This window comes from Panthera tigris, chromosome C1, assembly GCF_018350195.1.
Source record: "Panthera tigris isolate Pti1 chromosome C1, P.tigris_Pti1_mat1.1, whole genome shotgun sequence".
NCBI lineage: Eukaryota > Metazoa > Chordata > Mammalia > Carnivora > Felidae > Panthera > Panthera tigris.
This window is the reverse complement of record NC_056667.1, coordinates 604926-621860: the sequence shown is the minus strand read 5'-3', so window position 1 is coordinate 621860 and position 16935 is coordinate 604926. Positions and strand designations below refer to the sequence as shown.

The 16935-nt window shown below is 66.4% G+C and overlaps 2 protein-coding genes across 5 annotated transcripts; both read right to left on the bottom strand.

Moving 5' to 3' along the window:
* Positions 1-53: 53 nt before the first annotated feature.
* MMP23B (matrix metallopeptidase 23B) lies at positions 54-2564 on the bottom strand. Its single transcript, XM_042996316.1, has 8 exons — positions 2223-2564; positions 1729-1868; positions 1512-1651; positions 1279-1446; positions 734-898; positions 550-660; positions 339-465; positions 54-253 (listed from the first exon to the last, which is right to left on the bottom strand). The coding sequence occupies exons 1-8, from the start codon at positions 2379-2381 to the stop codon at positions 79-81; spliced, it is 1185 nt and encodes a 394-aa protein (XP_042852250.1). The 5' UTR covers positions 2382-2564; the 3' UTR covers positions 54-78.
* Positions 2565-3998: 1434 nt separating this feature from the next.
* MIB2 (MIB E3 ubiquitin protein ligase 2) lies at positions 3999-16027 on the bottom strand. 4 transcript variants are annotated; one of them, XM_042996592.1, is made up of 20 exons: positions 15906-16027; positions 14758-14911; positions 10287-10556; positions 9936-10107; positions 9084-9190; positions 8804-8998; positions 8504-8646; positions 8290-8397; positions 7271-7375; positions 7032-7194; positions 6815-6948; positions 6569-6717; positions 6318-6474; positions 6051-6211; positions 5828-5954; positions 5517-5750; positions 4905-5083; positions 4609-4796; positions 4451-4516; positions 3999-4364 (listed from the first exon to the last, which is right to left on the bottom strand). In XM_042996592.1, the coding sequence occupies exons 3-20, from the start codon at positions 10531-10533 to the stop codon at positions 4126-4128; spliced, it is 2874 nt and encodes a 957-aa protein (XP_042852526.1). In that variant the 5' UTR covers positions 10534-10556; positions 14758-14911; positions 15906-16027; the 3' UTR covers positions 3999-4125. The 4 variants fall into 4 exon arrangements, with proteins under 4 accessions (XP_042852526.1, XP_042852527.1, XP_042852528.1 ...); XM_042996593.1 differs by lacking the exon at positions 4451-4516; XM_042996594.1 differs by lacking the exon at positions 7271-7375.
* Positions 16028-16935: the final 908 nt, after the last annotated feature.

Below are 16935 nucleotides of genomic sequence, written 5' to 3'. Positions count from 1 at the left end.
TTCGCCCTCCCTCCCAAGAAAGGGTGCACAGACTTGAGAGAGAAAGTGCTTTATCGGCCGTCTTGGCCCCGCGGGCGCTCAGCCCCGCACGCGGACCCGCCAGGAGTAGGTGCTGAGCACCCGCTGCCGCCGGCGCACCACGCACGTGTACGTGCCCTCGTTGATGGCGTTGGCGATGATGCTCAGATGCGCCTCGCCCAGCGCCAGGTAGCCAGGGTAGGAGAATTCCAGGGGCTCCTGGTCCTTGTACCAGCTGCGGGGAGGGTGGGGAGGCTGGGCAGGGTCCCGAGCACCCGCCACCCACCCTCGGGGGGTCACGGGGACGCAGGGCCACTCACTACACTTTGCCTTTCTTGTGGAGGATCTTCTGGCCGCAGCGGAAGGTCACGTTCCGGCCCTCGGGCACCAGCCTGGTCTTGGTCCTGGGTGGCGGTGCAGTGGCAGCCACCGTGGGGAAGGGAAACTCTGCTCCGGAGTCAGGGAGGGAGGGCCACATCAGTGCCCCGCCCCCCCGCCAGACCCGAGCTGGCACCGGGGACCCTGCCTCACCGTAGCAGAAGTCACAGCTGCTGGGACAGAGCCTCTTCATAAGTCTCCGGCGGGTGTCACAGAACCCCCTCCGTGCCCAGGATGTGCACACAAACAGTCGGTCCAGGCAGCCTGCGAGAGGGCAACCTGTCCTCAGGGCCGGCCCGGCACGCCACCCGCCAGCCCGCCCACCCACGGCACTCACCGTAGAGTCGGTGCAGCCCCCACAGCTCATCCTGCGACAGCGTCTTCCAGCCACGCAGCGTGGCGTTGAGGTGCATGAGAGCCCGGCCGTGCTGCGAGTGCATCAGGCCCAGCGCGTGGCCGATCTCGTGGGCCGCCACGTGCACCAGGTCGGTGAGCCAAACGCCTGCAGGTCCCGAGGGTCAGGCCCTCGGACCCCGGCCCAGCCCTCCCCGTTCTGCCCGCCAGCCTTGCTTGCCGTGGCCACATCTGCTGCGGTGCGGCCACGGAGCCTCCCTCACTCGGCACAGCCATGGGAAGATAAGAACGTTCCAGGCCAGCAGAGGCAGTGAGCTCGGCCCCCAGGAATGTAGCTCCGGTTCTGTCTCCAGCAGCAGGGGGGAGGGGGGGCAGGGGGGTTTCAGGGCTCCTGGAACCCAGGCCTATGGCCTCTTCCCAGCCTCCCCCTTCCTGCTTACTCGACCCCAAATCATAGCCACCACCCCCAAAGCCCTCCTGCTGTGCCCACCGTGGCGCAGAGGGCCCCACAGGAGGCCAGGCCATCACCTTTCTTCCAGCTGTAGCGCGTGGGGCCCAGGACCCAGTATTCGCTGTCATCGAAGTGGATGCCCCCGTGCGGGGGGAAGAAGGCGTGGGCCAGCTCGCCTGTCGGGCCGTCAAAGCAGTGGTGCAGGGCAGAGACCAGGCAGTCCGTGTGGTTGACGGGGTAGAAGCCTGGGGGAGCACAGGGGCTGAGAGGGGGCCGCGGGGCTGGGCGGGGGCAGGGGCACGGTGCCCACCTATGCGGAGGTCACTGGGCTGCTCGGGGGCCACCTCTCGGAAGCTGAAGGGGGACACGTCGCTCCACATGCGGAAGGCGGTGGCCAGGCCCCGCCGGGTCTCACTGGGGCTCAGCAGGTTCCGTGGGAAGGAGAGAATCCTGGGGTGGGGGTTAAGGTCAGGGGTGGCGGCCAGGCTGCGGCACGCTCCCCTCCACATCGTGGCCCACGGTCACACCTGTAGGTGAGGTTGAAGTGGTCCCAGCGCAGCCTGGCGGGGGTCAGCGTGTAGCGGCGTCTGCGGGGCGCCTGGAGGGGCAGAGGACCAGGTCCCGGGGTAGCGAGGACACCCGCGGGATTGGGTGCGGCGAGATCTCCCTTCAAAGAAAGCAAGGGCTCGTGGGGAGGCAGTCGGGACCAGACTTGTGTCTGAAAACACTCGGAAAAAAGACTAAAGGAAACGGGGTGGGGTTCGTGGTTCAGGGAGTGCTGAAATCCCCTCCTTTGGGCTCTGTGTGTTTTTGGGTTTTCTACCCTGGTCAGTGTTACTTTTACAGCCAGAATGAAAAAGGTTACTAACCACAGGCCGGGTCGGAGTGGGCGGGGCTGGAGGCCTGATGCTGCCATCCCCCACCCAGCCAACCCCCGCCCCCGCTTCCCCCCTCCCCCAACACGCAGGCCCTTGGACCCTCGGGCCGCCCACCCTTCTGCCCAGTCCCGCCCTGCTCTCACCTGCACTGCGCTGGCTGCCAGCCGGGCCGAGGGGGCCCCCAGCCGGGCCAGCATCATGAGCACGGGCAGCAGGCACAAGGCACCCAGCACAGCTCCCAGCCGGCCAGCCTGGGCTCGGGCCCCCGACGCCGCCGAGGACACGCAGGCCCCGAGGCCCATGGCGCCTGCGGACTCGCTGTCGGGGCCTAGGGCCCAGTGGGGCTGCGCGGGGAGGCGCTGAAGCGGCTCGGGTTACAGGGGTGGGTGCAGGGGGAGGCGCGTGCCCCTGAAGGGAACCAACTGGCCGTCCCCGCTGTCAGGACAGCCCTGCCGCCAGTGTGGGGTGCGGACCCGGGGCCTGTGGGTCGGTGGCAGCAGCTTGGGCAGGGCCTGCTGGGCGGGGTTACTTGGGGAGGGGGGGTGAGGAGGGCCAGGCAGCTAGAGAAGGGATAGAGTCTCGGGCTCAAGGAAGGGAGGTCACTTGGGGTCCTGAGACCAGCTTTTTCCCTGGATGGAATCTCTTCAGCTCCCTCGCCACCGAATGAAGCCTGGGAGCGAACCTCCATTCCAGCCAACTTGGGACAAGTCCCCTGCCGGAGCACGCGGCCGCCTGACAGGGTCCCGGAGAAAGGGGAGGGGACTAGGAGAGTGAGTACCGGGCGCTGGCGGGGCAGTGGGGGCGGGGCGAGAGGCAGGGGAGGGGGCTGGTGGCCAGGGGAGTGTGGCAGAGGACCGAGCTGTCAGAGCGGGAGAGAAGGGACCCCATCGGGGCTTGGGGGGAAGCCCGTGAGGTGCCGGGGTCGTGGGAGCCCCGGACCCGTGGCCAGGGCCAAGGCCGGGAAGGGGCCTGGCCGGGCAGGCAGGGAAGTGGTGTCCTGAGGCCCTAGGCCTCGACGGGACGGCCTGTAGGCTGCAGGAGCTGAGCCGGGCAGGGATGTTGGTGAGGGCTCCTCCGGGTTGGGGGACCTGGGATCTGGGGGTGGGTGGGTGGGGGCTGAGAAGGCAGAGTCAACAGGGATTGGTGCAGAGAGGGAGCGAGGGGAGAGGCAGAAGGCCAGGCCGGGCTGGGGGGTCTGACCCTCCCCGTTCTCCATCCGGGCCTGGCGCCGAGTGACAGCAGTACACCCAGCCGACGGGGTCAGTGCCAAGGTGCTGGCAGACAGCTCCGGGGGAGCATTTCGGGTGGTTCTTGAAAAGCACCCGGCCGCTGAGCGCAGCTTTAAGCTCTTCGTGGTTCAATATTTGCCCGGTTCAGACTGGCCCTCCCACCCTGTGTCCTGCCCTCTCCCCGGCGCCTGGACCCCCCTTCCACATTCAACGGTCCTAAGACACTAGTGGTGCCGCCGGCCCCAGAGAGACCCCTTCCCCAGCTCCCTGTTTAGCAGGGACCCCCAAGGGCCACCGAGAGAACAGGGTCGGAGGCGACTACACAGTCGGCCCAGGAAAAGATTAAGGGGCCGGGGAGATGACGAGGAAGACCCCCAGCTGGGCGGACACAGGGGTTCTGGCTGACCCAGGGCTTCTAGAGGACACCACGCTCCCGAACCCCCAGGCCAGGGTCGTGAGAGGCGGCCCGTGCCTGGCCCAGAGAACGGGTCCGGGCAGGCGTCTTGTGCTGTGAGCGCCACAAAGAGCAGGACGCGCGGGGCACGGGCCAAAGCGCAGAGCCTGGATCCGGGGCAGCGGCGGCAGAGGGGCCGGTCAGGACTGTCCGCGTAGGGGGCAGCGGCGCGGCGGGGAGGGACCCGGGTGCCGACCGGCCCGGCCCCCGCCCCAGGCAGGCACCAGGCGGAAAAGTCCGAGAATCTTTTTATAAAACACGGGGTGGGGGCTTGCGAAGGCGATGGCGGGACGTGGCTCCGGAACGTGGCGGGGCGCGGCCGGGACGCGGGGCGGGGGCGGGGGAGGGGGGGGGTGGCGCGGACTACACGAAGATCTGGATGCGGTCGCGGATGGGCTGGCGGCAGATGGGGCAGGCGCTGAGCGCGGCGCCGCAGGGCGCGCACGCGCCGTGGCCGCACTGGAACACGAGGCGGATGTGGCTGTCGATGCAGATGGGGCAGGTGATGCGTTCTTCCATCTGCCGGTAGCGGCTCTGGAGCTCCTCCACCAGCTGCCGCGGCGGGCCGGGCGCAGGGGGCGCGCCGGCCACCTCCGTGCCGTCTGCGGGCGGGGATCGGGGTCAGGAGGGGCGGGGCGGGACGGGGCGGGCGGGGGGGCGTGGGCCCGGGGCCCGGCTCCCCACCCACCTGGGCGCAGCTTCTTGCCGATGACCACCTGGCACCTGATGCACTTCTTCATCCTGCGCGCACACTCTGCGGGGGGAGCGCGCGGTCGGGCGGGCGGGCGGGCGGGCCGGCGCGGGCCCCGCCCCCCGGCGCCCCCCTCCCCCCCAACCCGCACTCACCCTCGCACACCGTGCGATGCTGGCACGGCGAGAACGACACCAGCAGCGCCAGCTCCGAGCACACCAGGCACTCGGCGGCCTCGGGCCCCGACGGCGCGGCCACGTGCAGGTTCGTCACGGTGTTGGGGGTGCCGAGCGCCAGCCTGGGGCCCGGGGCCGCGCCCCCGCCGCCGCCCGCGTGCCGCTCCCTGCGGTCGGAGGAGGGGGCTCGAGAGGGCCCGGGCGGGGAGGGGAGGGGAGGCGTTGCCGGGGGGAGGGGCGCGCGCCGGGACCCGTCCCCACCCCGCCCCGCTCACCGGAAGCGCTGCGCGCAGCCCTGCAGGGCCTTGAGCACGCGGCCCTCGGCGGCCAGGTCCAGGGGGCTCCGGCCGCGGTGGTTGGCGTAGCTCACGTCGGCGCCCTCCAGCGCCAGGAAGCACGCGACCGCCGCGCCCACCGTCAGCTCCCCGCTGCCCGGGAGGCCGGAGGCCTGTAGCTGCGCGGCAGACAGACGCCAGTGAGGGCGGGCGCCGGGGCAGGTCTCAGGACCGGCCCGGCCGCCCGGGCCTCGGGTCAGGGGCCTGAGCACCCCTCGCTGTCTGAGGCCGTTAGAACGTTAGAGCGGGGGACGGGCGGGCAGGAGAAGCGGGGGACTCCAGGGGGAGGGGCGGGGTTCGGAGACAGTACCCCTCCCCCGCCCCGCCCCCACGGGGCCCGGGGGGGGGGGGGGGGGCCCTTTCCCAGGCTGGTCAGCCGCGCATTTTCTCAGGAACGCAGGGCCCCGGCCGGGGTCGCAGGGACGCCCCTGGCCGCAGTCCCCCAGACCGCCCCGCCCCCAGGAAGGCCTGGCTCCCTGGGCCGGCGCCCGAGGCGGAGGCGAACGGCCCCTGCGGCCCACCTCCGCCGCACCCAGACCCACACTTCCTCACCCTGGACAGCAGCTGCAAGGGCCCCGGGTCCCCCCCGGCCCCATCGGCCGCCAGGGGCAGCAGCTGGTGACGCTGCAGTGCCACGTGCAAGGCCGTGTCCCCCTCCTCATCCTCGGCATTGACGCTGCAGCCAGCGTCCACCAGCAGCGGCACGAGGCCCACGTGGGCCTGCTGCACCGCCAGGTGCAGTGCGGACTGGAGCTGCCGGTTGCGGACGTTCACGTCACAGCGGCCCTGGGGAGAGGGAAGGGGGGAGGGTGGGCACAGGCTCCGGCCAGGGACCCGCCCCCGCCCCTCGGCTGCGTCCACACCTCTCGGATGAGAATCTGGATCACCTCCCGGTGGTTGTTGAGGGCGGCCAGGTGCAAGGCCGTGAAGCCGTCCTCTTTCTTGGCGTCCACCAGCTGACGTGCCCGAGCTAGGATCTTCCTGACAGCTCTGGGAGCAGGGAGCCGCATCGGGGGTCGGTCGTGTCCCCAGAGCGGCCCAGCAGCTCAGGAGGCTGGCCACCGGCCACGCCCACCCCAAACTCACAGTGTGTGGCCCTTGAGGGCCGCGTGGTGCAGCAGGGTGAAGCCCTGGCTGTTGGTGGCAGTGACGTCGATGCCCGGCACCTCAGTGAGGACCTCCACGATGCCGCTGGCGCCGGCGCCCGCCGAGATGGCACAGTGCAGGGGTGTGTCCGCATGGGCGTCCTGCCGGGGTGTGTGTGGGGGGAGGGGGGCAGCGGTCACTTGGCAGGGAGGTGAATGCCACCGCATCCTTGACCCCAGGGGTAGGGCCAGGGGACCTGGCACTCACAGGCAGATTGACGTCACAGCCGCGCTCACACAGGACCCTCACCACCTCCAGAAAGCCCCTCCGCACGGCCACATGCAGCGCTGCGCTCCGGGTGCCGTTAAGGGCATTGGCCCCGCACCCGGAGCTCAGGAGCGCCCGGGCAGCCTCCGGCTGGTTCCTGGCGGAAGAGGGAGCGGGAGGCGCACTGCAGACCCATCTGCATGGGTCCACCTGCAGGCCCACCCCCCACCCCGCCCCCGCCGGGGCCTCACCCCAGGGCCGCGTAGTGCAGCGCCGTGTTGCCCTCATCGTCGGGCAGGTCTGCGCCCGCCCGTGCCTGCAGCAGCAGCCGCACCAGCTCCACCTGGCCCAGGTAGGCAGCCACCTGCAGGGCGGTCCTGCCCTGGTTCTTGGCGTCCACCTGCCAGGAGAGCCAGCGGGTCAGTCCCCAGCCCTCTGTCCCTCTCCCTGGGGCTGGCCGGCGGAGGGGCGGAGAGGCAGGGGTCTCGGGAGCTCGCCTGCTCCGGGTGCCTCCTCAGCAGGTCCAGAGCCCCGGCCATACTGCCTAGGGCCACCTCCACCACCAGTCTCCCCGGATGCTCAGGGTCGCTCTTCTGGGCTCGAAGCTTGTCCAGGGCAACACTCAGGGAGCCTGGGTGGGGCAGGGCTCGAGTTAAGTGGTGGCCCAGGGGGCGGCCCCGCCTCCCACCGGCCACCCAAGCTGGGTGCCCGCACTTTTGTTCTCCCTGGCACGCTCCGCTACGTCCAGGTTGGCATCTTCCTCAGGGCGGTAGGCCACCAGGCAGGAGGGGCTGAAGGTCCACAGCTGACCGCCGACTGCCACACGCAGGTTACCGTCTCTGAAAACTTTTACCACCTTCCCGACGCGGCCCAGGGCCTGAGTGGGGAGAGGGCAGGGTCACAGGCGGGTCTCCCAGGGGGTGAGGGAGGCGGGGGTGGGTGGAGGCACTCACAGGGGCCATGTCATCTGTCCACTCGCCGTGCCCAGCTTGTAGCCGCTTCACCGTGTCAAGGTCATCAATGACCCGCACCACGTCACCCACCCAGAAGGCGTTGTGCTGAGTGACAGACAGGCATGTGAGGGGCACCCCCCAGGCAAGGGTGGCTGCCCGGGGCCTTAGAGCAGGGAGCCACCTCCACTGAACTCCACAGGATAGGCGAGCCTCAACTTGACCCCGGCACCTGACTGAGAGCTGGATGAGGGCCACAGTGACCAGGGCCACCCTGGGTGGCCAGCCCCAGAGCCGTGGGAGCGACAGCCAGAGAGGCACCCAGGCAGTGACATCCAGATCAGACCAAAGCCAACTCTGGGGTGAAGGCCAAGGCGGGCCTGACCCTATGCACCATTGGAGAAGCAGGCAGTGTGGCTGAGGCCCATCTAGACCAACACAAGGATGGGGGTGGGGTCCTGGGACGACCAGGGGCATCAGGAGCCACTCCTCCCCAGTCCCCAAACCTTTCCTGGCTGCACCCTCCCTGTACAGGTCTTGCTCTACAAACCATCTGTCCTGTGATACCCCCCCCCCCACCAACACCCAACCCCCGGGTCCAGGACCGTGCTAGGGGTAGCCGCCCCACCCACACAACCCTGCTTCCCAGTGTTCACCCGCACCCACCCCCGGCTAAGTGTCCACCCTCCGTCCTGAAGGGCCTTCCCACCGCTCCCGCTTGCTGCCCCCCATGTGCTCCCCACACCCATAGGGAGCACTGTTTAGAAAGTCACCTCCCACCTGTAATGCAGCAGTGGCTTCCTTAGGCCCAGGAGCAAGCCCCCAGCCTCCGCCAGCCCCCAGTGCCTCACCCTCTGGATCCCTTTACACCTGGATCCCTCTCCGGGGAACTCAGTCCCTCCTAGACCCTGTAGAGCCCCCCCTCTCCCTTCAGGGTTGGAGAAAGGCATTCCCAGAGCTGAGCAGGTACACGGAGGGGGTGCAGAAGCGAACAGACGGGCTCGGCCCAGCCCCCCATGCACCTTGGTGAGAGCCCCAGGGTGGAAGGTCCAGCGGGTCTCATGGCCGAACTGCACGCGCACATCCCCACGCTCCGTGATGCGGTGCACGGTGCCCGTCTGTCCGATAAACTGTGGCGGGTCATGGAGACCGTGGCTGGGTGGAGCGGGAGGGCTAGGGGTCCAGAGGATGCGGGGAAGGGAGGGTACAGGGGGCTCAGCAGGTGGGGCGGCTCACCTCCGCCATCCTGGGGTTCCACCCGCCGTGGCCTTCCTGCATCTCCCTCAGGATGTCTGTGTCCAGCAGACACTTAACCTTGTCCCCGTGCTGGAAAGGCTGGCCATCAGCACTCACCCTGCGCTGCAGCTCTGCCGGCTTGCCTGGGGGCGGGCAACAGGCCCCCCTCAGCAGCATCCCTCCTCCCCGGCACCTCCAGAGGTCAGCCCCCACCCGGCGCCGCCCCAGGACCCCGCTGGGGCAGGAGGGCGGCAGGGTGGCAGGGCAGGCGGGTGTGGGCTACTCGGGGCCAGCCCCTACCGAGCCTTGGCAGGTGCTCCTTGTAGTAGAAGCCACCAGCCGCCTCGCCTACACACTTGAGGTCCACCTTGCCCTTGTGGCCCACTCGGTACACATTGGTGGTGCCATCTGCCCACGTCACACTGGCCACGCTCCGGCCTGTCTCCACATCCCAGCCACGGATGTCCACCACTCGGCCTGGCTTCCCTTCCCCGCCTGGGGAGACAAGGGTCCCACCAGCAGGCTAAGCCCGTGCCGTGAAGCTGAGCCACAGCCAGGGGCGGCCTGGTCCCCCACTCACCGTCCTGCGAGCCCCACTCCCAGTCAGGACCCCGTACCACCTTCGCCCCCTGGAAGATGCCCCTCAGCGGGATCCTGGGGAGGCCCTGGCGGGGACTCAGCGTGACCCTGCAAGAGAGCAAGTGGGTGCTGGGCCACACGGGAAGCAGGGCGATGTGCAAGCCCTCCGGCCCACCCAGCTCTCTTGCCCTAGGGCGGCTGGCCCAGCAGGTCCCTGCCCTCCGCTCTGGGCCCCTCACAGCAGGGCCTCTGTATGCAGTCACTTGGCACCCAGCGCCTCCTCCCGGGCTGAGCGCTGTTAGGGTTGTTCCCGGAGCTCTGCACACAGCCTGGCCCGGAGAGGGCTCAGCACGTAGAAACGTAGAAACGGAAGAATGACCAGAAGCGCCCAGGCAGCTGGCCCTGCTCCCACTCTGGCCAGCAGGCAGCCGGGAGCCAGAGCACACACCGCCCCTCCACGCGCAGGGGAAGCGTCAGGGAGCCGTGGGTGGTGCCTCTGGGGGGCCACCCCAGCCCAGGGGACTCCTAGTTCCGTCCCCCCGTCCCCGCCGTCCCAGCAACGGTGCCTCCCCAGCTATGCCTTTGGGTCAGCTCCCAGCACAGGCCGCCCGGGGGCTTCCCCAGGGGACGCAGGCCACCTCAGTGCCCCCACCACGGCTGCACCGGGGGACCAGCCACGCCTGGCTCTAGGGCCGGTGCCAGGACAGAGCGGACAGGCTGCCTTCCACGGAGGTGGGCAGGCGGGCGCTGGTGCCAGTGACCGTGACCTCGGCCACACCTCAAGGAAAGGTGTTGCAGGTGCTCTGGCTGTCACAGGCCAGGGCCCTGACCCTGCCAGGCGGGCGGAACTCACGGGCGCGAGTGGGCCGTCTCGTAGCGCTCGAAGGCGTGGGTGAGGTCGTGCTTGCCGTGCATGTAGCACTGCGTGCACAGGTCGTAGTCGAAGCAGACGCGGCACTTCCAGCGCATACCCCGCAGGCCATGCTTCTTGCAGCAGTCACAGACAATGTTGGGGTGGCGGACGCCTGGGGGCGGGGCAGGGTCAGGGGACGCGGGGCCTCTGCCCCCCACCCTCCAGGGCCGCTGTCTCGTGCACCCATCTGGGCATTGTCATCTGTCCCCCGCCCAGGGCCCGCCGCCACCCCACGCGCAGATCTGGGCGTTGTCACCTGCCCCCTGCCCCTCCAGGGCCCGCCACGCGCACCGATCTGGGCGTTGTCGTAGAGCAGCAGGTCGTGCGCGCCCTGGTAGCCTGCGCGGTAGTTGGTGCGGGTGCCGTGGTCCCACTGCACGACTACCGTGCGGTCAGGGGTCGAGGGGCTTCCGTGGCGGCCAAGCTCCACCACAGTGCCCACGCCGCCCTCGCCGCCGTCCTGCTGGCCCCACTTCCAGTCCACGCCGCGCACCACACGCATGCCCACCTGCACGCCTGCCTGGGGGTCTGGGTCCATGGTGGGCAGGACTGCTCCGGGACCTGCAGGCAGATGGTACCCTCAGGCCACATGAAGAAGGCCACACAGGCTCTTGCCAGTTCTGGGAGGGCTGCCAGAGACACAGTGGGGAACAGGTCTGGGGGAGCTAGGCATGGTGTGTGGGGGTGAGGGGGGAGAGCATGCGCAAACGCCCTGGGGCAGCGAGAAGCATGGTGAGCATGTGCACTACAGACCAAAGGAGGCTCAACTGGCCACCGGCTGGTGGAAGGGGACACGGGCCACAGAGGCTCAAATGGCACCGGTCTTCGAGGAAGCGTGGGATGCCCCTTTGGAAAGTCCTCTCCAGCCACTATGAGGTGCCGCCCTGTGGTGAGCCTGGAAAGAGGACACTGGATCGCCAGGGAATGAGACCTGGCAAGGTAGGGACCCTCAGCAGATGCTCGTGGAGCGTCTGCCTCTGCTAGGGGGTCCAGTTCTGGGTGGTCAGCACATAGTGGGCCATCAGCACATCTTTGTTTGAAAATTAATGGATGGCGGGGGGGGGGGGGCGCGCCTGAGTGGCTCAGTCGGTTGAGCGTTTGACTCGGGGTTTCGGCTCAGGTCATGATCTCACGGTTCCTGAGGTCAAGCCCAGCTTCTGGCTCTGGGCTGACGGTGAAAAGCCTGCTTGGGATTCTCTCTCTGCCTCTCTCTCTCTCAAAATAAATAAGCATTAAAAAAATTAATGGATGTAAAGTAAGACAATAAAACTATCAGAAGAAAACACACTCTTTTGTGCAGCCAGTTTAGAAGCTGGGCTGCACTGAAGCCCAGCGTCCATCAAGACACCACTAAGAGAATAAACACCCAGCAGGCCCGGAGGACGCAGTAGCCACGCACACAGAGCACGGGGAGCTTGTGTCTGGGGTGTGGGGAGAACGTGCAAATGCAGACAGCCCAAAAGAAAAGGGGCAAAGCACTGGCACAGGTCCCCCCCCGCCCCCCGCAAAGACTAAAAAACACATCTGGTCACCAGGCCACTGCTCGAGTGTGACACTATCCTAGGTCATAGACAGTGCCTCAAGGTCACTCCGGGCCCCGCTTCTGGGGTCTTCTCTGCAGAACCGTGGTCTGCCCGCTCGACTTGTACCAGATGAGGTGGTGCCTGTGTTCACAGCAGCACCCTCCCCCGTATGCTCAAGGGTGCACTGGGTCATGAGGCATGATTTATCCCCAGAGGAACACACACCCACCACACCGTACGCAGAAGCCGCTGGGAGGCAAAACTCTACAGGTGCTGAAGGAAAGCAGCCACGTACCCGCTACCTGGATCCATTTACAAGAAGTTCACAACCAGGACAAGCAAATTCATGGTGGTGGAGGCAAACATGGGGCTCTGGGACCCAGAGATGTACTATTTCCTGATGTGAGTGATGCTTATGTGCCTTTGCAAACTTGGATCACTTCTGACCTGGGACCTGCATTACGTGTTTCTTCAATAAAGTATTTTTAACTAATGACAAGAACGGATTTGAATGACCGTTAAGAGAGAAAACCAACAGCACTTGGAGAGGGCCCCGGGGACTCCCAGCCTGGAAGAGAGCAATCGCCACTCCACTTCTGCCATGTTGCCAGGAGGACCCCGGCGCTGTGAAAACAGCTGGCCTGGGGCGCTGTCCAAGGCAGGGCTGGGTGTGAACCTGGGAGGCCGGAGGGACACTGAGGCTGGCTGGGGTGAAGCTGAGAAACAGACAGGCTACTGCCAGCTTCCGTTAGGGCCCAGTGGCCCCGTTCAGCCACAGGACACTGGCCAGCAACAAGGGAGGAAAACCACAGGTCACTCCTCCACCTGGGGCCCTCTCCAAGGTCCTGAGTCCCACCCCCATCCCCATCCCGACGCTCCCAGGCCTGGACAGCTCAGGAAACAGTGCCATCCAGCCGAGGCCACAGGCGGGCAGAGAGGAGGGATGGTGGTCAGACTGCCAGAGGCAGGGGCCAAGCCCCACGGGCCATCTGACGTCCACCCTCTGCCCAGCTCCGTTCTGAGGCCCACGTCCCACCCAGGGTGGGCACCAGAGGGGCGCTGCCCATAGGGCTAGGGCTTCAGTCCGTGCCTAGCCTGCATGTCCAAGCCAGCGCGCCCCTCGGACTCTTAGAGGCAGGAACCACCCGGCCAGGTCTGACTGTTGCAAATTCTCCCTCCCAGATGGGCTCCCTGTGATGCTGCTTCCTCACCCCACCCAGGCAGGACCTCCAAGGCTTCCACAGAAACAGGTGCACATTTCGGAAAGATAAACCTTCCCAACCCATGAACTCGTTAGCAGCCTTTCCTCAAGGAAACTCCTCATTGCTCACTCACCCCGACGGCCTCACCTCTCAGGGCACCCTGACTCCCTGCGCTGTCGCCTCTCAGCTGCCTTCCCTTCTGGTCTCTGGCCCTTGCTGAGATGGGGCAGCCGGGCCCGAGACCGCAGCAGACTCCAGCCCCAAGAGCTTCCTATTTCTTCCACGAGCCCAGGCCTGCCACCCGAGAATGCCTGTCACCCTTGGGTGCCAGCAAGCTCCAGAGGAGGGGCGGCATCCTGGGGGTCAGGTCCAGTGGGCCGACCACATGTAGCCTCAGCCTCCTGCCCCCCCATCAGCAGCTGCCACACGTGTGTCTCTTAGGCGGAGCAGCACGGCCTGAGCCCGTGGCCTGCCGGCAGAGCGGTGGCCGGCCCCTTAGTGTACAGGCCCCACCCCTACCCCGCCAGATGCTCCTGCCTGCTGGGAAGCCACCAGAGCTGGCTGTGACAGACGGGTCACACGGAGCTGCTCCCTGCCCTTCCCAAATGCTCTGCCGACGTACACTCCGCCACAGTGGGCCTCGTTCCAGACAACCGCAGACCCAGACAAGCCTAGGCAGACAGGCCCACGGAAGGTCCCTGCCTGCAGGGCCCAGAAACCGGCCCCACACTGTAACAAAGGACCCGGCGCAGGAAGGGACCCTGCGAGTGCCACAAACCAGTGCCACGAGCCGCTCCTTGGCCAGGGTGGCTTGTCCTCTGTGAGGCCAGCCTGCCAGCCTGCCCAGCCGGCCACACCTGCCCGCCTACTGACCTCAGGGACCCACCAGCCACGTGCTGCGGAAGCACTTCCAACAAGACACGGTGGGGGGGGCACCCCAAGAAGGAGAGCAAGTTGTGCCCATGCCTGGCCCTGCCCTACGGGAACAGGCAGAGAACAAGGAGGGGGGTGGGGGATGCCCGGAAGGGTCTGTGGGAAACCAGGACCAGTCCTGAGCTGCCGCCAGCCCCACGTGGGGCAGCAGGGCAGGTCCCCAGGGCAGCCCAGCACCTGTTACACACGCGGTCGGTATTTTTAGCACAGCCGGCTCTCCCCTAGGCCTGGCGGGTGGGCTGCCAACCCCCCCAGGGCTGTGCCTCACGGGAACCCACCAACCCATGTGGGACACAGCCCGATGGGACACACAGGCCGTGGGCCTCTTCCTGCCCCTCGCCATGTGCGCCCAGACCAGCACCCCTTGAGGAAGACAATGGAGAAGAGAGAAGCGGCCTGCTCTGGAGACACGCACGGCCCTGGGAGCCTCTTTGTCTCCTCGTCCCCAGCACCTGATCCCTGCACGTCTTGAGGTCTGCCCCCTGCTTCAGCATCTCCATCCAGCATGGTGTCGCCTCATCTCAGGCCTGAGCAGAGCCTCCAGCAACACCTCCCTGCTGTCCCCTCCTACATATCCACCGCGGAGATCGGACACCCGGCTCCTGGGCCTTAGGAACGTCTTGGCCCAGCATTCTAGCACCCTCGTGAGGAGGCCGGTAGCTTTCCAGGTCTCTCCATCATTTTTCTCCTCCCACCTCTCTGCCTGGTCTTTGTCACTGTCCTTGGGGGCCCAGCACGTGCTGATCATACCCCCAGGTACCCAGCCCCCAACCCCCCATCAGGACTCTCTACTTCACTTTAGACAGTCCCACCAGAGGGCTCGGGAAGGGCATGGCAAGTGGGGAATGGATCAGAGTCAGGAGTTAGGAGGCAGTGACAAAACCCAGAGGGGTTACAGAGAAAGGGGGCACCCTTTCAGTGGGATATTCGCCCAGAGACTTATTTTTTACTTCCTTTACCAGAAACACTACACTCGGACATCTTCCTCAGAGCTCACAGGCCACACCCCTGCCTGGCACCCAAATGCCCCCAGAGGTTGTCGCTAGGAACGTCAGAGCAGCAGGGTCCGGGTGACAGATGCACATCAGCAGAACTGTAACTTACCTTAGAACACGAACCAGCCTCGAGTCAGCATCCCAGACATTTAGCTGCTACTTCTTGGGTCACAAATTTGACAGTCTCCAAGATTTCCTGTTGGAAACTAGCAACCATGCCGACACAGAACGCAGCAACCAAACAGGCAGCCAGCGAAGCAAGTCTGGAGAGAATGTTTTTTAAAAGGCAGTTTTACACTTTTAGCATTTACCATTTCAACCAAGCAGGCGGACACCGGGGTCTATTCGGGGGTTTCTAGTTTCTCGTGTCTCAAGGAACTGTCAGCTCTTGGAGGCAAAACGATTTCCGAAATATGCACGAGGACAGTGTAGAAATAAGGTGTCTTCCCTATTTGTGAATATTTTATTGGAAACACTTTTAAAAGCCATAAAGATCAAATACCACTTAGCTAAGAAACGGGCAAACTGCCTTTATTCAAAGGAACACAGTTACATGACACTGACACGGCATGTGACAGGCAGCTGCCACTCCTTCCCCTGTGCCTCCGGCTGTGTCTGATGATGCCGTTTGAATCAACACCATGTGGCGCACATTCAACTGGCAAAACTTGGTGAACCACAGGCTCCTGTCATGTGGCAGCTCTGGCCAAGACAAACGTGGACATCCTGGGTGCTGGGGAGTCCGGCCCATTAGGGGCCAGGGTGAAGCCCTGAGACGAGAGCCCAGGAAACCCAACTTGGCCCAGCGGGAAGACCTGCCAAACGCCTAGAGGAAGTACAGGACTGTCATCAGCTGACTCCTGCCCCCCCCCCGCCCCCCAGACGAAAGGCCTCAAGAACCCTGAAGACCGGGGCGTCCTGCCCCAACCACTGCCCAGGGCCAAGCCGAGTGGGAGCAAGGCTTTCAGATACTTGTTGCATCTGCAGTTGACAGGAGGGGACCTGCCAGGAAGGACTGGGTCTGCCTCATCCCCAGCCCCGCTCGTGCCCACCAGGAAGAAGCCTTTTTGTCACCTTTCCTTATTTCTTCATTTAGATATGAATTCAGAGCATGCCGGAGCAGAATTACGTATCACCCTCACACATACACACACACTCAAAAACAACTAAAACTCCTCTGACATGGCATCAGATAGAATCCACAGCATGAAACAGCCAGCTCCAAACTGTCACACCACAAGCCCGTCGAGAGCTCACCTGTCTGGCCGTCCAGTCGCCCCCCCTGCCCGCCTGGACACTGGTGGGCAGCCCTGATGCCTGGAGACGTGGGGACCGGCCTCTAGCCTCGCTGAGCTTCAGCGCGAGCCCTGAGCCATCCAACCCTGTGGCGCCTGGGAGATGCCAACACGCACAGTTAGCACCTCCGACGGGACCGCGGCGAGCGGGCTGAGCTAGCCGGTCTGCTCCTGGGTTGCCCGCTGTCTACATGCCCACTCCCGTGCAAACACCGCGACACCCGGCGCTGCCCCAGAGGCCTACAGGGCTCCCTGGGCTCTGGCGGCCTCGCTCCTACTGCAGTAGTCACTGTCTGAGGCGCGCAGGAGCCGCAGCGCCCGAACACGACCTGCGGCCGGGAGCGGAGCAAGAGGGCTGGCGGCCCGGGCGCTGCAGACGTCAGGGCCCGGCGCTGCGCCCCGGCCGAGGCTCCGCGGGGGACAGCGGGGGTGGGCCGGGCCGGGCCGGGCCGGACCGGGCAGAGCGGGCGCGCAGCCCGAGCGTGACCCCGCCCTACCGGCCCGGGTCCGCCCCGCCTCCTGCCACCCCATCCCCCTTCCTTGGGAAGCCGCCCCGGGCCCCGACTGAGGCCAAACCCTAGTGCCCCCGTCGACCCCTCCACTTGCCCGTAAGTTTGCGTCCCGCCCGTTCGGCGCGGGAGCTCCGGGGGCCCGAGAAGCGCCGATTCTATCTGCTAGTGACCTGCCAAGCGGCCTCGGTGTGCGCGGCAGCCTGCCCGCGGCCCCTCTGCCGCTTAGCGCCCGCCAGCCAGGCCGCCCCGCCGCGCCGAGACCACCGGCCGAGGCAGGCGAGGACCCCAAGCTCGGGGCTCTTGGGGCCGCCGCGGAGCCTATCGGGAGTTGTAGTCTGCAGCCCGCTGGGGCCGGAGCTAGAGGGGAAGGGTCCGAACCACAACTCCCAGGAGGACCCGCGGCGGCGGTGACGCACGCGGCCGCAGGAGGCGGGGCGTGCGGGAGGGAGTCCCGGCCAGTGACCTGACAGAGACGGGGAA

Bases quoted from the DNA above. Each gene is read 5' to 3' on its own strand.
- MMP23B (XM_042996316.1), bottom strand. From the start codon at position 2,381: ATGGGCCTCGGGGCCTGCGTGTCCTCGGCGGCGTCGGGGGCCCGAGCC. The intron at 1,447-1,511 runs GTGGGCACCGTG...GTGCTCCCCCAG, and splicing joins GCCCAGTGACCTCCGCATAG to GCTTCTACCCCGTCAACCAC. The intron at 466-549 runs GTGAGGCAGGGT...ACTCCGGAGCAG, and splicing joins CAGCTGTGACTTCTGCTACG to AGTTTCCCTTCCCCACGGTG.
- MIB2 (XM_042996592.1), bottom strand. From the start codon at position 10,533: ATGGACCCAGACCCCCAGGCAGGCGTGCAGGTGGGCATGCGTGTGGTG. The intron at 7,195-7,270 runs GTGAGTGCCTCC...CTCCCCACTCAG, and splicing joins GGACAGATGACATGGCCCCT to GCCCTGGGCCGCGTCGGGAA. The intron at 5,084-5,516 runs GTGAGGAAGTGT...TCTGCCGCGCAG, and splicing joins CCTTGCAGCTGCTGTCCAGG to CTACAGGCCTCCGGCCTCCC.